Source organism: Patagioenas fasciata, chromosome 14, assembly GCF_037038585.1.
Source record: "Patagioenas fasciata isolate bPatFas1 chromosome 14, bPatFas1.hap1, whole genome shotgun sequence".
Classification (NCBI taxonomy): Eukaryota; Metazoa; Chordata; class Aves; order Columbiformes; family Columbidae; genus Patagioenas; species Patagioenas fasciata.
Genome location: NC_092533.1, coordinates 956,187 through 980,014, shown reverse-complemented (window position 1 = coordinate 980,014; position 23,828 = coordinate 956,187). Strand labels below are relative to the sequence as shown.

General features: G+C 51.8%; 1 protein-coding gene across 2 annotated transcripts in view; it reads right to left on the bottom strand.

The window, feature by feature from the left end:
- NR3C1 (nuclear receptor subfamily 3 group C member 1) overlaps positions 1–19,043 on the bottom strand; it is a 57,513-nt gene extending 38,470 nt beyond the window's left edge. Inside the window, exons 1-2 of one of the 2 annotated variants that reach the window (XM_065848999.2) lie at positions 18,722–19,043; positions 15,443–16,631 (exon numbers count right to left, since the gene is read on the bottom strand). In XM_065848999.2, coding sequence (XP_065705071.1) covers positions 15,443–16,617 — 1,175 coding nt within the window. In that variant the 5' untranslated portion in view covers positions 16,618–16,631; positions 18,722–19,043. Of the gene's footprint in view, positions 1–15,442; positions 16,632–18,503; positions 18,626–18,721 lie in introns of those variants that run through there. The other variant, XM_065849000.1, reaches the window with a different exon arrangement.
- Positions 19,044–23,828: the final 4,785 nt, after the last annotated feature.

The following is a 23,828-nucleotide window of genomic DNA, read 5'->3' as shown; positions in this document are numbered from 1 at the left end:
CACGCCTGGGAGCACACCGGGACTGCAGGGACACGGCTGCACAGCTCTGACCCACGTCTGGGAGCACACCGGGACTGCAGGGACACGGCTGCACAGCTCTGACCCATGTCTGGGAGCACACCGGGACTGCAGGGACACGGCTGCACAGCTCTGACCCACGCCTGGGAGCACACGGACATGCAGGGACACGGCTGCACAGCTCTGACCCACGTCTGGGAGCACACGGACATGCAGGGACACGGCTGCACAGCTCTGACCCACGTCTGGGAGCACACCGGGACTGCAGGGACACGGCTGCACAGCTCTGACCCACGTCTGGGAGCACACTGGGACTGCAGGGACACGGCTGCACAGCTCTGACCCACGTCTGGGAGCACACAGACATGCAGGGACACGGCTGCTCGGACACGAGCTTCAGCAACACAACAAAATCCATCTCTTTTCAAGTTCACTGATAATACAACTTGTCTGAGCTCCAGAAATAAGGGTAAGAGAGCACAGCAACACACTGGAGCGAGGGCAGGGCAGGGAGGACGGTGCCATGAGCGACCCCCGTCTGACGCATCTGCAGAACCAGGAGCCGAGAAGCACCAGAAGGCATTGCTGGCAAAGGAACAGAGCATCACCCTCCCCATCAAACAGTGATTACAAATACAGGAGCACTGAGCTCTATCCTTCCCTATAAGAAAAAAATAACAACAAAACCCCAACAACTGGATTATTGGAATGGTTAAAACATTGTCAATCTCTAACTCTTCTTTAATGATAATATACGCTGTGTTTGCACTTCTAAATGTTACGTTTAGAATAAATATAAACAGAATTAATAGTGTGTTTGCTCTTTTACAGATCCGTTGTTATGAACGCATCGCAGTTGAGTTGCAGAGAAAGCGGCAACCTAAGCAGAACTTCAGGTTTTGCAAAACCTGGGCCCAGCTGGTTCTGGTTTTGCTTTTGGCGGCTCAGGAGCCGCGCAGGGTCTGCAGCGGCCGGGAACTGCCCAAGGCAGCGCGTACCGCAGAGAAACCCATCTTCATCACAGAAGATTCTCATTCCTTAGACGCATATACCAATACTAACGATGAGGAAAAACAACACATGCGGGAAGACATCATTACAAGCACTGTGGATCTCACTATCATACACTGTATTCTCTTTGCTGGGACTTTTCCCCTCCATTTTGTCTGTTGTTGATTTTTGTCTCCAACGCTTAAGAAATAGTCCCCAAACACATGCAACAAAAATGTTCTGGTGGTAAATCCAAACCTCCTGCAGCGCAGGCGGGCGGGAGGAGCAGCGCAGCACCCCAGGGCCCACACAGCCCCTTACTCCCTTTATCCCCAGTACCAGACCTGCTGTCCCAGGCTGCTGCCCGGCCTGGGACCCCACGGCAGCCCCGGTGACAACCCAGGACCGCATCCTGCTCGCCCCGAGCCCAGAACAAGTGGCACCCGGGTGAAGTTCCCCGACGCACAACCTGACATTGCCGGCCAGACCTTCCCTGTCAGCTTCTCCATGTGCTTGCCAGGCTTTCCAAGAGCTCACCAGGCTTCCCCAGAGCTCTGGGCCCATCACTCCACTGCCCAAAACAGCCACTGTCAGCCTGTCCCTGCACCGCCCCGGGGGAGCCGGGCACTCGGCTCATTCCGAAACGCAGCCCCTAAACCCTGCCCCTCGCTGCCGATGCTCCTGCCGGCTCTTGAGCCCACCAAAGAGCCACCTTCCACTTCCAGGACAACTTGGGCTTTTTTGTTGGTTTCTTTTTTTTCAAATGGCCTCTGGCAAGGAAGCATGACAAAGACTTGAAAGAAAAGATTGCACTATATTCGGGTCAGCTGTACGTCCGCTGCCCTCAGGCTCACCGACGGCCGCACAGACGCGCGGGACGAGGTGCTGCTGCCCCTCCAGGAGCAGGGACGGCTCTTTCCCAAGGGACTCACGTGCTCCGTGACCTTACAGCTCCACAGCCTGCACAAGCCAAGGGCAGGCACCGGCCTCCTGGTCTGCAGGCACCGTGGTGGGGGACACAGACACAGCGGGATGGCGACAGGGCAGCAGTCCTGGCATGGCCATGTCTGTCTGAGGAGCCATCACCACCATCACCACCGGTGGGCGGGTCCCTCGGGACTCCCCCTAACTTCCTAACCCCATAAATACCATCCTGACACCCTTTACCTATGGAGTTTCTGACAATATGACCATCAGCGCTAAACCAGCCCTGAGATTTCCAGATCTCCAGTGTCAGTTGGGGAATGAGCTGTTGGAGGGCAGCATAGGGGAAAGGGACCTGGGGGTCCTGGGGACAGCAGGGTGACCATGAGCCAGCACTGGGCCCTTGTGGCCAGGAAGCCAATGGTACCTGGGGTGGGTTAGAAGGGGGTGGTCAGTAGGTCAGAGAGGTTCTCCTGCCCCTCTGCTCTGCCCTGGGGAGACCACCCCTGGAATATTGTGTCCAGTTGTGGCCCCTCAGCTCCAGAAGGACAGGGAACTGCTGGAGAGAGTCCAGCGCAGCCACCAAGATGCTGAAGGGAGTGGAGCATCTCCCGTGTGAGGAAAGGCTGAGGGAGCTGGGGCTCTGGAGCTGGAGGAGACTGAGGGGTGACTCATTCATGGGGATCAATATGGAAAGGGGCAGTGTCAGGAGGATGGAGCCAGGTTCTTCCCGGTGACAACCAGTGACAGGACAAGGGGCAATGGGTGCAAACTGGAACACAGGAGGTTCCACTTAAATATGAGAAGAAACTTGTTCCTGGTGAGGGTGGCAGAGCCTGGCCCAGGCTGCCCAGGGAGGCTGTGGAGTCTCCTTCTCTGCAGACATTCAAACCCGCCTGGACACCTTCCTGTGGAACCTCAGCTGGGTGTTCCTGCTCCATGGGGGGATTGCACTGGATGAGCTTTCCAGGGCCCTTCAACCCCTGATACCCTGGGATTCAGTGATTTCAAACACAGTCTAGAAAAATCCATCTTAGGGTTAGCACCCAAGCATCAGGCATTATTTGGTGAGTTAGGTGTGTTTAGAAGGGACACTCCAAAGTCACCAAGAGTGTTACGGGATACCCAACCACCTTTTGCACCTTTGGAGGTTTTTGAAAACTCTACAGATGTCCTGGTTACACAGCCAAACCAGGTCCCAGTGTCTCACCGCCCCCACGGAACGGCGCCAGTGGCCTCGGGCAGTGGGGACACGCACTGTAGCGCTCAGAATCGAAGCCACTATTTCATCTGCCAAGGCACAGCCAAGGCGTTGTGCCATCTTCACAAAAGCAGAACCACTGCAAAGAGCTTCCAGCAGGAAAAACACAAGAGAAGAAAAACTTCGCTCAACTTATTTCCCTTTTTTAAAACAGAACCTAGAAAGAGACTCCTTGATCCGAAAAAGAAACTTGAGTTTCTTCTTAAACAAAGAGCAGACCAAAAGAACACGCACCCCCTCCAGACACCAGCAGTAACAGCCTGAGAAATAAACGTTCTATTTCAACAACAGAGACCTTTCTGATGTATTTGGTAATATTTGGAATTGCAGTTTTGCCATCTATTTCCATGAAGTTTCAGGGTTTCCCTTGTCAGGCGTGTGTTCCATTTCATTTTTAGATCAGGATGGTGATTTTAAGATGTCCACATCTCGAAGGGTCGCACACAGGAAGACGGAGCTGGTAGCACTTACAAACGCTTGGAACGACTCTAAGAGCTCAGAGCTGCGTTTCCTTTAAAGCTCGTCCTGGGTTTACAGGCCAGGAATAGAAACCCCGGTTCCTTCCTCCCTCCCCAGCGCCTGTTGGGCAAGCGACCCATGGCCAACAGTTGTGACCCGCCAGATGGAACAAACTCAGGCAGAATGAGAGGACTATCAGCAATATGCCAACCTCCTGACTGTTATTCAACAGAATATCAGATGTTCCAACCTTTAGCGTGTTAAAAGAATCTTGAAAGTGATAAAATAGGTCCCAGGGCATTTGTCAAACCCGCTGCTCTGGTTGCAAAGTAGCTGCCGAGCACCCAGTGTGGCTTCAATGTCACCTCGCAGGATCCCATCATTAACTGCTCACTTAAAAAAGAATGCTCTGCTACTCCAAATAAAGAACTCCGAGCATTCAGGTTTGAACAACATTTACATTTCATACAATGAGCTTTAGCACTAAATTTCATTTTTATTAAATCATGCACATAACTTGCAAATAATCTGACACTTCATGTGAACAGACTTGTCTTCTCCAACGACGGAGAGCTAATTCAGCACAAAACTCGCTAGCTCGATTGTGTTAGAAATGAAGGTGTCAGAATAGCAGCCTTGTCAGCCTGGAAAGCGGCAGCCATATGGGGCTGAGCAGGAATCCATCGAGCTGTATGAAAATGGAACCAAGGGACTTGGTGGTAGAGCACGACTCAGATTTGAGATTATTTCCCACTGAAATCCCTGTGGCCAAGTGACCTTTGAGCAGCGTGGCCTGCGCTGTAAAAACGTAGAACAGGTTGGAGAAAACGCCTTTTCTGAACTACGTATTAAAAGAGCAGCTCTTCTGTCTGCAGGCAGCGAGGGACACTGTGTGTGTAACACCGGTCTCTTCAGAACTTGTGCTACCTCAAATAACAGAGAACACACCACCGAATGTTCATGTTTCTTTTAAACCTTAAGCTCATCAGCGTCATTTGGCCAAAGCAAACAACACAAAACACATTACAAGTCTTCCCTCGCCTCCAAAAAGGGCTTACATCATTTACAAAAATAATGAGCAAAAGGACATACTACCATTCTTTACCAATCTGATTTGAATCTGTTGGTTTGGAAACCGGAGGAAGGCGGTGAGAACAAGCTTGCCTCATTTATTTTCAAGTAAATATGACTTATGACCTTTAACTCTTGCTTTGTATTTTAGTCCATTTTAAACCACTTTTCAAAGCAAGTGTCTCTTCAATACAATAATTCAGCGCGTTCGTAAGACCTGATCCCACTGAGCTAAATGAAAACACAGCAATTTCTTCTACTGAAATTAAAGAATTAAGTGGTGCAACCCTTCATCCCCAGAACAGTTTTTCTAGAATCTACCAGAGACGATCACTGAGCTAAATAAACTAAACCAGCAGACTAAAAGTAATTCACCGGTACACCTTTGCATTTTCCTTATCAAGATTTTAGAACATTCTAAATGTTAAAATTTGATAGCAGAACAGAGGCGCTGCAACCCAGCCACCCTGGGATGCTGTGGTTCTGTGAACTTCACACTTGAGCTCTCAAAGCAGGCTGGGACGGCACGGAGAGCATCACCTGGGGACACAACACGCGTGGTTTATGGACACAGGGTGCGTGGTTTGGGGACACAGCACACGGGGTTTATGGACACAGGGTGTGCGGTTTGGGGGACACAGCACATGGGGTTTAGGGACACAGGGTGCGTGGTTTGGGGGACACAGCACATGGGGTTTAGGGACACAGGGTGCGTGGTTTGGGGACACAGCACACGGGGTTTAGGGACACAGGGTGTGCAGTTTGGGGACACAGCACACGGGGTTTAGGGACACAGGGTGTGTGGTTTGGGGACACAGCACACGGGGTTTAGGGACACAGGGTGTGCGGTTTGGGGACACAGCACATGGGGTTTATGGACACAGGGTGTGCGGTTTGGGGACACAGCACACGGGGTTTAGGGACACAGGGTGTGTGGTTTGGGGGACACAGCACACGGGGTTTATGGACACAGGGTGTGCGGTTGGGGGACACAGCACATGGGGTTTATGGACACAGGGTGTGCGGTTGGGGGACACAGTACACGGGGTTTAGGGACACAGGGTGTGTGGTTGGGGGACACAGCACACGGGGTTTAGGGACACAGGGTGTGTGGTTTGGGGGACACAGCACACGGGGTTTAGGGACACAGGGTGTGTGGTTTGGGGGACACAGCACATGGGGTTTAGGGACACAGGGTGTGCGGTTTGGGGGACACAGCACATGGGGTTTAGGGACACAGGGTGTGCGGTTTGGGGGACACAGCACACGGGGTTTAGGGACACAGGGTGTGTGGTTTGGGGGACACAGCACACGGGGTTTAGGGACCTGCTGGGAGTGCTGGAGGCAGAAGTGAGGCCAGACCCCCCCACCCAGCAGCAAGGACCTTCTGAAGGTCCCACTGGGGAGGAAGTAGCCAGCGAAGCCCTTCCCACCACACACAATCCACGCAGTTGGAGACGTGTAACAACCGGAGGATCCTCATCCCAACAGCTCATTTTCTAAACATCTCACAGAATTTCCAGCCGCAGGTTCCCCGTTTCCACCCCCCTCTCACCCCACCAGAGAGAAGCAGCTGAGCCACCTCCTACCAGCGCACAGAGTGATCCTCCCTCAGACCCCTCTCAACGAGAACTTCCAGGAGAACCAGGTATTCGAATATTCAGCAGGAACACACCCATGGAAAACCCCAACCACCCCACCCCACGCTCCAAGGTTCTAACAGGAGACCGGCCCGAAGGCCACCACAGCAGATCCGCGGGATAAGGACAGCGACAGGACTTCGTCAGCTGCCTCCAGAGGCTGAATATCGCAGCATCAGATCTTCATCCTCCAAAATAAACCCAAAACAAACAAAACCAAGCCACCAAGCTATAAAATAACTTCATTATTTGCTTATTTGAATAAACTACATACTGCATTGACACTCAATTATTCGCTCTTACCTGACAGTACGGCAAGTTCCCCCAGTTTCCCACACAGTATTTTGAGGCAAACTACTTATTTGTGACCTGCTTTCTTTTCTAAAAGAAAACCAGCATCCTTAGCACTATTTACTTACTTAAAACTCATTGTTACACAAATAAAAGCAACCAGAAATATGGAATAAAGCAACAGAAGAGTAAATTGTGCCCTGCTGCTCAGAAGTTTCATATTAAATCTTGTGTGACCATGATGCATAAACAAGATCATGATCTCCAGCTGCTTTCTGACATACTGTAACTGTACAAACATATTACAAGCAGCATGAAGAATGCATTACTGTAAAATCCAGCATGGAACTCAGTTTCTTAACTAAGCTACAGTATCAGTTAACTGAATTCAAGAAAGGCATTATTATTATTTTAGAAATCCTCCCCAAGAGCAGTTTTGCCTTTCCGGCCTCAGAATAGTTGAGAACTTCGATCAAAAATTGGAAGTTGCACGTAATACTGCATCTCACATCGAAATACTAGCAGCTTGATGGATACTAATTTTCAAATTGCATCATTGATATAATCTTCTAGGAAGACTTAACATGGACTGCGAGGTCTACAGGTGCAGATGGAATATGGGGTTTTAACGATAACTAATTGATACAGACTGTATTAAGAATGCGGTTGGCTGTTACGCAAACATACTCTACAGAAGATGTCAAGATGACTTCTGAAGAGCACCATTTCCTCCAGAAATCCACACAATCGTAGTGATTATTGATTTAAGGAGCTATTATTATAAAGCTCTACATGATATCCTGGGCAAGTAACACCGTGTCCTGGAACCTCAACTTCAGTCTCACGTAAGAGCATAAAAACTGACATCACCCTTGTCTCAAACCTGAACTGCCAGTGCTCCCAGCACCCTGTCCCCGTCCCCATCCTGGGGCAGGTGACGCGGCGGTGACACCGAGCGCTGCTGCCCAGTGCACACCTGGGACACGGGGACAGCCGGTGACAGATCCAGAGGTGCAGAAGGGATGTGCACACACCCGTATTTCAAGCCACACACTGCACAGCCCATCATTTCAGCCAGGAGAACAATTCCAGCAGCAAACGTGACGGTGGAGGTAGTCGGTGAGGACAGAGGAGGCATGTGCACAACATCACACCTCCTTTGTAGTGAAGATGAGGTAAGAAGAAAAGCCTCGGGGAGAGACACGGTAATGGCACTGAAGTGTTTTCCCAACCCACCACACCAGTTCTGGCGGCACCATTACTCACCCACCAGGAACCACCGTAACCGGAGCTGCTGGACTCCGTGCCTGGGGACAACCGCAGCTCCAGCCCGGGCTGCGCGGCCATCGGCTTTCGGTTTCCTTTTAATTAAGTCTGAGACACTTAGGCGCTCCAGCGCTCAGCACAGGTACTGCTCCCATTCCTCTGCAGGTGACCAGCGATCCCAGTCACCTCTTCTCTCACCTCACACAGGGACAAAATAACTAATTTCTGCATCTAATATTTTTCCTCCAGATGCCTGAAACCAGTTGATGTGAAGTCAGTGCCAAGACACTGAACTGAAATATATTGTTTCTTCTTTTTGTGTGTGTCATCCGTTCCAGCTGCACCAGTTCACCGGTGTCCCTGGGCATGAGGAGATCCACCAACACTATGTGCCCAGGACCACCACAACCCAGCACCGAGAGCACAACCAACTCCTGATCTACGAGTGTCTCGGTTGTTTAAGCAAAGGCTGTATTATAAACGTACATCATACTGCAGCGAATCAGTCAGAAAACGGCTGGCAGGAGAATAACAAATAATCTGTACACACAACAATGCAATACTCTAACAGTTCAGTAAATGAGATGAAGATGTGTGCACGCTGCCAGAGCCTGGGAGACAAAGACTCCAAAACCAAAGAGAGCTGAACACAACCAGCTCCCGGGTCTGTGCGCAGTGTCCTCGCACTCCAGAGCTCTTCCCAGAAACCACCTTCTTGTTTCTGCGTTTCTAAGAACACTCACAAGTTGATCGTTTTATGAATGCATTTGAAAGTTCATTTCTGTATGCCAGAGGTGACACACTTCCAGTTATTTCAGTAACACAAGACCGAGATAATTGTAACTAAAGCTCTACAAAGCTTTCCTCATTGCTTGGATTGAAAACAGGACTTTATTGGTATGTTATTTATCTCAAGATTAATGACACCAGGACCGTCTGCAGAACGCTATGCTACAGCAGCTATAGCAGCACAGGGGTGGTAGACACTGGTTTGGGCAGCGCTCATCACCCCAGAAAACCCATGTAGGTACAGCGGTGCCTTGCCGTGTGCCACAAGCAAGGGCTTTGCGAGGAGAGAAATCACTGCCGAGAAACAGATGTGCGTTTTCTCCCCGGCAAATTTCTGAGTGCTGAGCAGTCGCCCCCCTCTTGCAAAGCCTGTGCAGACGACACCGAGCGCAACACCCAGGGGAGCGGGTGGAAAGACATCCAACAAAACCTCCTCACATCTGCCCCATCCCACCCCAACCTGCGGAGTTTGGGTCCCTACAACAACAGCATCTGCCTTGGAAACCCAACGCATTCATTAAGTTCCCACACCACAGTATCCATGGGCAGACACCCCATGGAGGGTGGAAGTAAGAGAAACAACGTATCTAATTGTGCACAGTGTAACAAACAGTCCAACTTTGATACAGGTGTTACATCCAAGGTAACAGTGCCATGTTCTTCCCTATGATTGTCACTATTTAGATAACATGGGTGGAGGGGGAAAGAGGAAGCCCCCAAAGGCCCAGCTGCCAAGTGGTGGCTGTGAAAGGGGACCTGGGAAGAAAGAAGGACTTGGAAGCCTTTTACAGCATAGAAATCACCCCCGTTTGCAGTTCCATGCACACACAGGCTGGTTGCCGCTTGTTCATTTCCAGCAGGAGCAGTAACAGGCAAAATAAGAAGGGACATTGGCATCTCCGAGGCAATTTGCTCTCACGGTGTAAAAGTCACCTTTACCACAGTAAGTGTATGATGTAGGAGTTGTGCAACACATGTACTTCACATCCATGAGAAGATTTGTGAGTAGAGCTGATTCAACTGTGTTTTTGCTTTCACTGTCAGTGAAGAGTACGATGGGATTCAACCATTATTTAAGATGGATTAAAAAAAAACAACCACAGTGGGGAACAACAATCGAGTTGTGCTTTATGAGCTAGAACTAGGTCTAAAATAGAGATCACTGTAGGGGGAAACAAATGAGCAGAAATTAACCATTTGGGTTGGACTTACAACAACCTACTCAGCTATCAGGCAGCTGAATACACCAACTACAACTGGTGATGTTGTGGATTACACCTTCCACCACATTTCATTACGGATGGACTCAATGACCTTGAAGGTCTTTTCCAACCAAACTGATTCTTCTACAGTTTACCTGGCTGCCTTAGACGGCGCCTTGCAGCACACTCTGCAGGACATTCCTGACTCCTTCCTTTCTGCCAAAACTATTACATTTCTGTCATGTATTTCCAACACTCAAAGCCCAAGTACACTATTACATTAAGCTGACGAATCACAACATGGACTATTGAAACCCTGAGCGCTCCCTCCAAATAACAATCCTGGTTTTGCATGAAAATTATTAGAAGTGACACATTTCCATATGTACCATACGTTACATCCTGCTGAGTCAGACAACACTTAAAGAACTACATCCAACTGCACCAAGCCAAAGGCCTTGGCCAAAGGCCAAGCTGGAACAATGCAGCAAGACAAACGGACACCTGACCTTTACCATTTCCAGCAAGCGACCACTTCCCCTCTTCCTTCTAGTAAAACAGCCAAGTCCAAGGAGAATCCCAGTTCGAGAGCGGGAGCAGAAATGTAAGCTCTGGAAGCCAAGCTTTGGGCTGAGACCAAGCTGCAGAACTTCCCGCTCCAGACTCCGCTCCTCGGCCACACTTCTCCCAGCTCCTGCCCCTTCCGAAACTCCCTAAATGACCCTTATCCCCCAGAAGCTGCAGCACCAGGACTGATTTTGGCTGTAGCGGGAGCGGCTGCAGCGCTGCCAGGGGCCGTCACTGCAGCGGGGGCTGCGGAGGCACCGGAGCACGCAGACTCAACTCGCTGCCCGCTCCCCATGGCCACCACGGCTCCAGGGCACCAGAGGGACAGCAACGCCCAGCCATGGATTTAATGCATCTACCAGGCAAGAGCCCTACAGCTCTGTTGCTAAAATAATTTCCTTGAAATTTAACAGTTTTCACTGGCATTTGTGTAATAAATCACAAATAATATCCCAGCAGAGACAGACGCCATCAACCCCATCCTTCTTCAGTGAAGCATTTACCAAATGTTTTCAGCCTGTTCTATTCCTCTTCCAGATACTGTCCCATTTCTTCTGTTACAGAAAATCTGAGGCAAATGTTCTGTTAACCTACTTTTTTCCTCCCTCTCATCCCACCCACCTTATCCCATGCTCACCCCACTGCGATCGCTGGATGTTGGCTCCGGGGACACCTCACCATCAATGGGGCTCCGGGGACACCCAGCCATCAATGGGCGCTCAGGACACCTCGCCATCAATGGGCTCTGGCTCTGGGGACACCTGCCCGTCAATGGGGCTCTGGGGACACCTCACCATCAATGGGGCTTTGGGGACATCTCATAGTCAATGGGCTCCGGGGACACCTCACCGTCAATGGGGCTCTGGGGACACCTCACCATCAATGCGCTCTGGCTCTGGGGACACCTCGCCATCAATGGGGCTCCGGGGACACCTGGCCATCAATGGGCACTTGGGACACCTCATCATCAATGGGCTCGGGCTCCAGGGACACCTCGCCATCAATGGGGCTCCAGGGACACCTCGCCATCAATGGACTCGGGCTCTGGGGACACCCGGCCACCAATGGGCTCTGGGGACACCTGGCCGGTGCGGCCCCAGGACGAAGCCGTCGCTGCTGCTCGGGATTCCCAGGACCACCGGCTGAAGCACGGAGCGCAGCGCCAGGCTCTGCACACCAGCACAAGCCCCGGCCGCCTCCTCCACAGCCCCGAGCGATTTATCAACTGCGGCCGATTCATTCACACGAAAGGCACTTCCAAAGTTCGCATTCTGCCCGTTAACTTCAGAGCATCTCCCGCCGTTCATCGGGAAACGCATTAGTGTTCTCGGTCCTGATTATCACTTGTCTCATTAAAGACAGCACGCTGGGCTGCCCTTAGAAGCAAAATCATCCAAAAACTTACGTTTCATCAGTTCAAGACGGCGTGCCTGGAAACATGCCATGCCTTCCATTAAAACAGATTAAATCCTACCTTAGCACCCAGACAGAAGTGCAGCTTTCCTTCCCATATGCCTAGCATATAATTAATATGTTATAAATAGTCAAACAATCCTACCAACACCAATAAATATTTCCTACGGGAAGCTGGAGTTTAGCAGTTGTGAATTGTTAAAATCCCCAAATCCCAGCCCTCACCTCTCATCATCAGCACCTGAAAGAAAAACCCCACACAGGGACCTGTCGGGAGTCCTTCCTTTGCTCCTGAAACAAAGCTCCATTTGTTGTCTTCCTAAGATAAACAAATCCACAACACAGCACCTTAAATTAGCCCAGTCTAGACCAGATAGTTCTGATAAGGCTCACGAAGAAACAGCATTCCTGCTTCTAACACAGGGCTCAAGGTATCTTGAACATTTGAAGAAGGTGAAGTTGCCTTTATGGGGAAAAAAAAAAGAAGGCCGACCATAACAATGTTGGTTTTAGAATCGGACTTGGTAGTTTTAGCACATAAAAATCCTTGGGAAGGAGAAACAGCTTCCATGAAAACTAGAAATAATGGATTTTTTATGCAAAACTCAACTAGGAGCCACCGCAAAATTCTTTTACACATTCCTCAAATTGAGAAAAATAAGGGGGGGTGGGGGGCGGAAATAAAGAAAGCAATAAAATCTAAGAGAAGCCTGCTGGGAGCAAGGGGGTGAACACAGGCAGAGCAGCAGTGCGAGGACGCGGACATGAGACGTGCCTGCTGAGCAGGGAGCTGCGCTGCCTGCACCGCGCTGCCTGTGCTGCCCACGCTGCCTGCACCGCGCTGCCTGTGCTGCCCATGCTGCCTGCACTGCGCTGCCTGCGCTGCCCATGCTGCCTGCACTGCGCTGCCTGCGCTGCCCATGCTGCCTGCACTGCGCTGCCTGTGCTGCCCACGCTGCCTGCACCGCGCTGCCTGTGCTGCCCACGCTGCCTGCACTGCGCTGCCTGCGCTGCCCACGCTGCCTGCACTGCGCTGCCTGCGCTGCCCATGCTGCCTGCACTGCGCTGCCTGCGCTGCCCATGCTGCCTGCACTGCGCTGCCTGCGCTGCCCATGCTGCCTGCACTGCGCTGCCTGCGCTGCCCATGCTGCCTGCACCGCGCTGCCTGAGCTGCCTGCACCGCGCTGCCTGCGCTGCCCACGCTGCCTGCGCTGCCCACGCTGCCTGCGCTGCCTGCACCACGCTGCCTGCGCTGCCCATGCTGCCTGCGCTGCCTGCACTGCGCTGCTTGCGCTGCACTGCCTGCACTGCCCATGCTGCCTGCGCTGCCCCAACACAGCACAGGGTGCTCCCAGCACCCTCCACCTGAGCCACGGCCACGTTTGGCATCCCTGTCCCCGTCCCCTGGGATCTGACACATCCAGCACATTAACAGCGGGAGCGGGTTGTTATCACAACATTCTCGGAAACGCAGTGTAGAAAATCGGCGTTCACGAAACTCCCCTGAAGCCAGACAAACATCTGCGTGTAAACCACACACCTCCGAACGCGCTCGGGTCCGCCTAGATAATTCTGTGAAATAAAAACAGTGCACGAACTCCACACAACTGTTCTCAACAGCCATGTCTCCATTTCCTAGGAGGAATCTGCTTACTTGAACAGCCACTGAAATCCACCTCCTGAACCCAGCAATAGTTGTTGCTTTGATACAGATTCTGCAATGACTGCCATTAAATATACAGCGAGAGCAAAATAAACCCAGGAAACAAACTAAAACCAAGATGGAAGTCGGACCGATCATTGAAAAGGTTAATACAAAGGATTTCCACTGCCTAAATAAATGATAAGGCTCATTCAATATTCATATATCGAAGTGGAATTTATCCACAAATCCCAGTTTTCCTTTCTGGATCCCTTACATCACAAATTGTTTTAAAGACTTTGAGAGAAAAAACCCCACATCTCCATTAAAAAAAAAAAAAAAAAAAGGGAAACTAGAAGAGAAATCCAGACTGCAAACAAGTTAAAAGTTGTATCCCTGAAACAAAGGAGAAATCCCCATCCACCTCAGTGCGGCCGTGGGAAAGCGGAGCAAACGCGCAGGGAGGGCCGGGGCTGGCGGCAAACGCTCGGGGACCAACTGTCAGGGGGGTAATAAAACATAGAGCTAAACCAGACACTCCACGACAAGCCTACGGTGACTGGTTTTACATATGTAGACTGGAAGAGCCATTTTCTAAGACTCCGCGGCGAGCCAGCGACAGGCTCCTTGGCCACCGAGAGCAAACACGGCGAGCGCACGTTAGGGAGAGCAGCCCGGGGACACGGGGACCCCCAGCGCTGCCGCCACAGCGTGACCCAGGGGCACAGCAAAGGTTCTTCCCCCGAACACCCGCACTGCTGAGTTAGGGTAGAAAACACCACCGCAAAGTCGCTTCACACGCAAACGAACCAGGTCCCCTGGAACACCCTGCTCTCCAAAGCCCCGCGGCCAGGCCTCCTGCAGTTCTGCTGAAGAGTTAAATTCCATGTAGGTTTAAATCTCACTGCAAATATTCTTATCTCTTTCAATGCAGCTATTAAACAAACTGCTGAGTATTTTCTACTTGGAATCTTCTTGTCCATGTAAGGTAAATGCAATACCGAGCAAAGCTAAAACTCTAGTTCAGCTTAAATGTAATTCTAGAAATTTACCCAGCAACAGAGTTATTTTCGTGCGTAACATTTAAGTAACACTGGGAAAAAAAATCAACCAAACAACCAACAGAAACCACACAGTGACTGACCCTCTAACTCTTGACAATGAAGCAGCTTTTGTATACACCGAAATGCCTCCTTCCATACTGCCTCCCTCCATACTGCCTCCCTCCATACTGCCTCCCTCCATACTGCCTCCCTCCATACTGCCTCCCTCCATACTGCCTCCCTCCATACTGCCTCCTTCCATACTGCCTCCTTCCATACTGCCTCCTTCCATACTGCCTCCCTCCATACTGCCTCCCTCCATACTGCCTCCCTCCATACTGCCTCCCTCCATACTGCCTCCCTCCATACTGCCTCCCTCCATACTGCCTCCTTCCATACTGCCTCCCTCCATACTGCCTCCCTCCATACTGCCTCCCTCCATACTGCCTCCCTCCATACTGCCTCCCTCCATACTGCCTCCCTCCATACTGCCTCCCTCCATACTGCCTCCCTCCATACTGCCTCCCTCCACACTGCCTCCTTCCCCACGCCTTGCACACGGACCCTTCCACCACGTACTCAATTCTCCCTCCAGCTTGGATCTCAGAATTTTTATCTTTCTTTATTGATTTCTTTCTTAAAGCACGGCAGCTCCTCTCCTCTTTTCTCCCCTTGAATACCAATAGCTGAACCCTCGGCTAAAGCTGCTATGGAATAAATAGACGCAGGGATGTCTGATCGCACTGCACACATACAAACAACAAGGGGATGGCTGACTTTGAAAGAAAAACCAAACCAAACACACACATGCAGTTGTGCTAAACATACTCCGAGCATTTTAATAAAGAGCAACAAAAACTAATTACCTTGAATAGCCATTAGAGAAAGCAGGTCTGCCAGAAAGGTTGAGCGACACCAAAGGAGCCAGCGTCTCGTCCCCCGATCCCTGGCATCTATTCCAATTGTCTGATCCAGCAGGAAGAGACGGAATGATATTAAAAATTGGTTTCTGATCCTGCTGCTGAGAGAGCGCCGGAGTATTTAAATCATAGTGATACATCTGTCCCCCAGAGGTACTGACGCCATGGATAGATATGGCAGAGACTTTAGTACCCAGCAGGTTCGACCCGGAGAAGTTTGCCTGACAATAAACTGGGCCCATGTTTTCTTGCTTTATGCCAGGAGTACAGAGTTCAATGAAGTCTTCCTTTTCTGTTTTCACTTGAGGCATTGGCATTTTGGAACTGGGTAAAAGGTCACCACGGTCATTAATTTTAGGTTTAGTGTCAGATAAAATAGGAGGCTTGCAGTCTTCACCGAGGTTTCCTTCCAGGAGAAACGCATCGTCTGCAGAGATGGGGGACAGCAAGCCACCGTCATCCAGCAAGGGGTCAAGCCTCCACGGGCTGCCATTGGGCTCTTTGCCAGGCGATACCGGCGGCAATTCCAAGTCCTGGAGAATATCCAGGGTGCTTTGGTCTTCAGAGAATAATTTCAAGTTGCCACCATTAGAGCCGACCTGGCTCTGGACGGCAGTTCCTGACTCCAAAGGGACGTTGCGACCAGCCATGCCTGCGAAATCCGGCTCGAGCGGCACCTCCGAGGATATTGCTCCCTTGGCGTCCTCGGCCAGGCTCGAGGACTTGTTCAAGCTCGCAATACTTTCCTCCAGGAGCCTGAAGTCCGTTTCTCCAGAAGAGATGCCGATTTGGCCCTGTTGCGAAAATCCGAGGTCGTTTCCCATCACTTTTGCATCCGTTTCCCCCATGTAGAGTCCCATCGAGAGCGACACTGCCTTGGAAAGGTCTGGCGGAGGCACATTGTTTACTAATCCTTTAGAAAAGTCAGCCAAAGCAGGTTGCTGATTGGAATCCGACTGCGAAGCGGCGGGGAGAGGCGATGCAGACACGGGGGCTTGTACGGTAGCTCCACCCCTGAAGGGTGGACGAAAGTCCATCACGATCCCTCCTTTGGTACTGACGAGCGCATTTTTCCTTGTTTCGTCTTGATCCGACGACTTAAGCAATTCTTTGGAATCCATTACTTTACCATTAGCTGCGAAAAGATCAGAAGCATTCGGAGTTAGCACAGCAAGGATATTTTAATAACAGCTTAAAAAAAAAAGTCTAAATCATTAGCCTGGCAAATCCAGTTTAGCTGCTTTGCGACCGAAAGCACAGCACATCAAGCTGCGAACTGACATGTGCCACGTCTTTCTCAAACCCACTGGCTGGGGGGTTGGTTTGTTGGTCTATCGGGGGGGTTGGTTGCTGGTTTTGTAGATGTGGGGTTTTTTGTCTTTTCTTTTTGATTGGTAACAAGGAAGAGTATTTTTAACGCTTTGCTAAATGTGGGTGAAGCCGTAAGCCTGTGTGCATGCCTACAGCACAAGACGCCTTCCTGAACACACTCTCCAGCTCTACTGCCCAGCCGAGCAAGGAGGGAAGCATGAGAATTGTTAAAAAGTACCCAATTTACAGATTTTGGAAGGTAGCTCTCCCTGGTATTTGGTTACATCTTGGGCAGGGGAGAAGGACGCTCACCCCCATCCCCACGCAGACACCGACGCGCTCGCGTGCGGCACCACCAGCCAGACCAAATCTAAGTGGTTTATTATTGTCCGGGAGCTGCACGGCCTCTCCACCACAAGGTCTGCTATTTTTGCATAGGTGCAGCTTAAAATACAGCCCCTGAATCTTGAAATAAACTCCATTCTTTAAATAAATCCCAAAATTATAAACAAAAGCTATCTAAAAATACAGTAGAATTTTTATTAGCGTACAACACTCTAACAGCTCACAGCTATTCTCCAAAAACATGTAACACTGAAAAAAACCCTAGTAATTTTCACCTGTTTGTATTTACTACATTTATTTTCAGTGCAAAGCATAAATATTTGGAGAAATGTAAATTCTTAGGCAAACTTTTGATAGTGTTTGTCTACGGCCTAACGCTAACAGCAAACAGCCGAGAGCCAGGGGCTCCAAACCCGGCAGCGGGGGATGCCCCGGTTAGAGCCCAGCCGCGGAATTACCCCTTACAGAGAAACCAGGAGCGCTCCCGCTTACGGCCGTGCTGCCCGTGTTCTCCAGCTGCTGATAAACACCGCTGCCTTCTGTGTGCCAAAGTTAAGGCTGCGATCAACAAAAAGTCCCCACGTGTAAGATTCGAAGGCGGTCCCAGCGAGCTCTGGCCTGGGTGAAAGCGTCCGGAGAGGGAGAGCTCTGCACGAAACCTTCCTGGCGCTGGGACACGGCCCGACCGCCCGCCCCTGCGCCCGGCTCAGGGGCCCGGGGGACGCGCTCCTGCCGGCCCTGCCCGCGGCGCCGCGGGGAACGGGGCAGCGCCAGCACCCCACGGGCTGCAAATGGCACAGAAGTATTGCTGGGCCGTTTAAGGGTAGACACTGCAACAGCGACTAGGAGAAAAATTATATCTACCTCCCGTTTTGCACGTCTCCCCCTTTTTTTTTTACATGAAGGGAGAAAAAATGCAGTTATTCCATTTGACAATTGCCCCAACGTCAAAAAAAACCCCAAAAACCAGCGAACCATCCAGCGTAGGAAACGTGTCGAAAATCAAATACAAGAGTCTGTCCAAAGGAGAAAAAAAAGCTGCGAATCCTTAAAACTACCGGATTACGCTAAATCCTCCTTTGCAAAGTCTAGTTTTCAGAGAAATGTGTCGAGACCTGTTGAGCTGTCTCCCTGGCACACCCACTTCTGCAAAATAAGACCAGCCCATGGCCGCAAGGCTGCACTCCGGGCTCAGCTCCCCCTCCGCGCTCAGCTCCCCCTCCGCGCTCCTCACCCCGCTCCCGGCCCGCAGAGCCCGCAGATCCCGCGCCGCCTCCCCAGCACCAGCCGAACACCCCGGCCAGCCCGGGCCGGGCGGCACAGGGGGGTCCCCGCGGACCCGGGCACCCACCTCGGGGCCGCCGCGCAGCTCCGGGCTCCGCCGCGTACCCCTCCCGTCCCACCGCGGGATCCTTCCGGGGGCGGCCCGGCCGCCCCCCCGCGCTCGGGGCATTCCTGCGGGGGCGCCGCCGCCCCCACCCGCCTCCCGGGAACTTCCCGGGACGCAGCCGCGGCGGCCGCGCGGCCTCTGCCCCCCGCCCGCCCCGCGGGACCCCCGCCCGCCCTTACCTCGTCCAGGGGAGGGCGCTGGGGCTCCTTCAGCCGCCAACTGCCATCGCGCCCGCGGCGGGGGGCGGCAGCGGCTGCGCGGGGCGCGGGCGGGAGGAAGTCAACAGCCGCCCCTCCGGGGGCCGCGGCGGCGGCCAGCACCGCTCCTGCTGCCGCTCCGCCCTCCGCGACCTGACCGAGGCTCCGCTCCGCCCCGCCCGCCGCTGCCGCGGCGCCCCCTCCGTTAATTAGCGCTAATTGCCTCCGCGGGCTTCGCTCCCCCTCCCGCCTGCCCCTCGTGCCCTCCGCGCCGCCCGCCCCGTCGCTCCGCCGGGCAGCGCCGCGTTCGGCGGTGCTCTGCCCCCGCCACAAAATGGAGGACGGCGGCGGCCTCCTCCCCCTTCCCCTCCCTCCTCCCGCCTCCCCGACGTGGAGAGGGAGTGGAGACGCGGCACCGAGAGGGGCGGCAGCAGCGCGCCCGCTCCGCGCCCGCCGCACGGCACGGCCCGGCCCGGCTCGGCTGGGCACGGCTCGGCTGGGCACGGCACAGCACGGCACAGCGCAGCCCGCTGGCCCGGGCCGCCCCTCGCTCGGCACCGTGCGGGCAGCACCCGCCGGGTCCAAGCGAGGGGGAACGGTGCGACCTGTTGGCTGAGCCGGGCAACTGCAGCCGGCGGGGCGCGGAGGGGCCGCCGCCGCCTCGCCCTCCCCGGTCCCCCGTCCCTCCCGCTGCCGGGGCACGGGGGGGCCGCGCCGCTTCTTTCCCGTTGCAGTTCCTCGGCTCCCCCCGGGGAGCTCCCCGGCGGCCGGGCCGCCCTCCCCGGCCGCTCCCAGCGGGTCCCCGTGGGCCTCGGAGCGAAGCGTGGGGTTTGAGTGGGGAAGGCAAGAGCCATGGGAAAGCCACCTTGGAGCCTGCTGGACAGCGGGTACCAGCTGGGACGGGCGGCCTGGGGGCAAATCCGTGAAAAAGAGACAAAAAAAGCTCTCAAAATAGCTGTAGACACCAGGGTGGCAGGGAAAGAAACACATTTGTCCCCTGGCAAGCACTGGAAGTACAGATGTATTCTTTGAGAAGCATGAGTCAACTTCACAAATTATGGTAACATTTCATCGAGAAGTTAACAGATTTTGGCGCCTTTTTATTTATTTATTTTTTTAATAAAAACCCAACTGGGTAGCGCAGTGGTCTGAATTGGCTGCGGAATGCAGAGGCACCGAAGAACCAAGTGCTGGGGTGGGACATGCCCAGAGCTGGCTCTCCCGTGCCTGGCACAGCCCTGGCACCCGCCGCTCCCGTGGGACACAGTGCTGGGCAGGAGAAGACCAGGAGTTACAAATATCCAAGAAATAACACAGAAAAGTAGGAACTTTTGCTGCCCTGGAAAAGTGGAGAAAAGAGCCGTGGGGAAAGAGGTTGCCATTTGGTTAGAACAAGGGATGCTCTCTGGTTTGCCTCTCCCTGGAACTGACAGAGATCCAGGTGCTGGGGGGAGGAGGAATGGCAGTGGTCTGTCTCTGAAGATCCCATCCTTGCGGTTTGGGACAGTTAAATTAACTGGAGATAAGGGCCTGATAATGCCTGCACTGACCGTGCTGACAAGCAGTCAGTATCTAGACATGGTTAGTATGGCACCCAATAACTTCCATCATACAGGTTACAGCAGTAAAACACGGCTTTGTCTTTCCAGCTGTTTAAATGCAGATTTGGGGATTCTACAAGGAAGGAGGGAAGGGCCAAGTAAAAGCACAGATTTTCAAGTAACATTAATGATACCTTTTTATGGGTTTTTTTACAACTAATAAGTTTTTTGCATGCCACATTCACTTCTGGAAGATATTGATTCACGTTTAAAAATGCAAAATACATGCATGCAAGGTTAGCTTAATATAGATTTGTTTCACAAATTATGAAAAATGGTTCTGAAAAATATAGATATTCCTCTGCAATCTCCCTTAATCTAATGCATTTTTGAAAGATGGATTTAAAATAGCGCTCAGAACTGTCTTCTGGTGCTTTTTGACTGATGCAATGAACTTTCAGCTAACAGGAAACACTTCTTCCCACACGAGGGAAACAGAATAGCAGAAGTCAGAGTGTTCACAAATACTGTGAAATCTCTGTTACCAGGTACGGGAATGTTGCAGGGGCCCTCAGGGTTTAAAGGCAGGAATGGCTCTCAAAGCGTGAAATCCTGATGTACTTGTGGGACTGTACCTGGAAATCTAATTCACTTCATTGCTCTGTTCTACTGCAGGAACTGTCCCGCGGTTGGGGACCCCTGCAGCTGACATGGGGTGACCTCGGTACAGGGGCTGTGGGGACCCTCCGCTGTGACACTGAGTGCCGGCTGCACCCCACGTGCTGCAGCTCGGGGGGGTTTGTCTAACAAAGCTGTTTATTTCTGAGACATTTCGATGAGAACATCTGTTTATAAACACACACTCAGATGGTTAATGACAGCTGGCTTTGCACAGCAATGGGTAGGACATTCCTTCTCTAATGAATAATTCCGTATCTTAACATCATCCGTTATGTGAAAGGACCCGATCTGAGGTCGCTGGACAGAGTTTGTTCGGTAGCGCCAGCCAGGGACAGCGTGTGGGGTACAAGCAGCGAGCAGGCGGTGGCACAGGCGGTTCCCTGCTTGGGCTGTGCCCAGGTCACCCTCTGCCTCTCCCCAAGGATGTTTGTCACTTGTTGCTAAGCGCGGCGGCAGCCACGGCAAGGCCGTTGCCGGTACAACTCACCATTTGCCGGTGAACTGCAAAGCACCGGTCGTGTTCGAATACAAGGTTAGATTTGCTCTTTGTCTTCAAGTGGCTGCAATACACATGAAGTCGTTCTCTCAGGTTTGTTCCCTTTTAAATGTTTGGTATTGAACGGAGCAGATAAAAACCTCAGATGTTTTCTGCTTCTAGCAGAAAAAGCTGGGGAAGGAATATGGCCGATTCTGGCTTCTTGTAGCTACAGGTGCTGCAGAAACAGAGCTGGCACAAAGGTCAGAGTCCTGCATTGATAGAGGAATAATGGGAATAACGGGATAACGGTGCACATGCTGCTCGCCTCCCAAACCACCCTGCCCCGTGTGAGCCACCCCTGCGACAGGGCCACCCGGACACACCATTCCCCCCATCCTCCTTCAGACGGAAACGTTCCCCGGGGCACCCCCACAGGGGAAAAACCCATGTCATGTAAAATCTTGGCTAGTTTGCCTGTTTTGGCTAACATTTTGCACTAGGAACACGCTAGCCTTTACTGAACAACTTCAAACGTGATGTGATGATGGTCAGAGTTCAAGAAAACCCATCTTTGCTAGTTTATAAACATGTATGAAATAACTTAGACTTTAACAGACGTGTGATATTTGCTCCCGTTCAGCTTCATGCCAGCGGGTGAAGAAGCTGATTGGCTGAAAGTCTGGGGCTTTTGTTAACCTGCTGATTATTTTGTTCCCTAAAAATCTGTGGATTTCTTAAACAGCCAGCATTGACAGCTCTTCCTGGAACACAATCCACCTTCAAAACATTTTAGTTACCGAATATACCTTTCCTGTTTCTTGAGCTCAACCTGTTTTGTTTTATATTAACATTTAATATCAAGGCTTATTGTCAGATGAAAATGAATGCGTTGCTGGGTTTTAGAAGCAAGGGCACTGTTGTGACAAAGCGTCATCAAGATGCTCTGCTGATACATCTCCCAGCCCTGATGTCGAGGTGTCTGGACCCTGATCACAGGAACCTCGCTGCTCCCGCAAGGAAAGCAGTGAGCAAGTCCTTCCTGCAGAATGGGAACGTGGAGCGTGTGGTGCTCCAGGACCCGCCCGTCAATCCGCTCCGGGTTTCTCCATCCTGCTCTGAGTGCCAACGTGAGCCACACGTTCTGCTCGGGGTGATGGTTCCTATGGCTTTGGCTCACGTTTGATACCGATCTGAAGCCGACCACACAACGTCGGCGTTGTTGGGTTGTTTTCCACTGGCCTGAGCAGAGCGGTAGTTTGCTAAAATGTGTGTGTTCTTCCTTGAGATGTAGAGGTGAAGGTTTGGGGGGTTTCACAAGGATTCCATTGGTTCTTTTCTAAATAGACAAGTTATGCAGTACAACAATCACCATGAAAACATGGTGGCTGTTTTGCAGATGAATATTTAATTACCTAAAGACTTCAACTGTCCATCTCCAAATGTCTACAAATGGCATACATATTAATACTGTTTAACGAATTCTGTGTAAATAGGGGGAGGAATTATTTCCACAAGCTTAGAAATTAGAATTTGAGGAAGAACTAATAAATATACTGAAAAAACAGGATCAAGAGAAGGGTTGAAATTCAGTTTCAGCTACCGCACTGTAGTGACAATGGCAATTTTGGGGGTATTTTGAAAGAGAATTTGAGCAAGCAGGGCTGTGGAGCAGCTGGCCCAGTGACCCTGGGGAGCCGCAGGAAGAGGGGCATCAATTGTCATACCATAGGTTTCAAAAATACAGAAATGACTGCACCTTCCTATGCCACAATGTAGTATTTTGCAAAGATAATGAGCCTCAACCTTAAACACTAAATATAGACATTAAAATACATATCAAGGTGGACAGTGTTATTAAATAATTAAAATATAACTATGGCTCTAACAGAGGAGAAGAGGCAATTAATGGAAACCGAGAACCGAGTTCAGAGTGGTGTGCAGTGTTCTAACCCAAGTGTCAGGAAGCAACGTGTGAAGCTCTGCTGGAGCTCTCGGCTGCCAGATGCAGAGATCTGTCTGTCTGTCTGTCTGTCTGTCGGGGTGTGCACGGATGGTGCGCAGGACCCGGGGGTAAGCACATCATGCTGTGTATGATTTGAAGTGAGCGTGCACAGCGTAATCCACAGGAAGCGTCTCGGTATAGAAGTGGTCTGGAGTCACACTGGGGAAAATATTAACCCCCTCCAGGCCCAAGGAAACAGCTGTAAACTGATCCCACCCAACCGAGTTTGCAGTATGGGGAAAGTGCTTTGGGTTGAGCTGCTGCCAGGCCCAGTAAGAACAGAACTGACACACAGGTCCCTGCAGCAAACCCTCGGGGCACGTGGATCCGCACTAAACCGGGTGCAGGGCTGGAGGCAGGGGGGGAAAAAGTGAGTGAGGGTTTTTC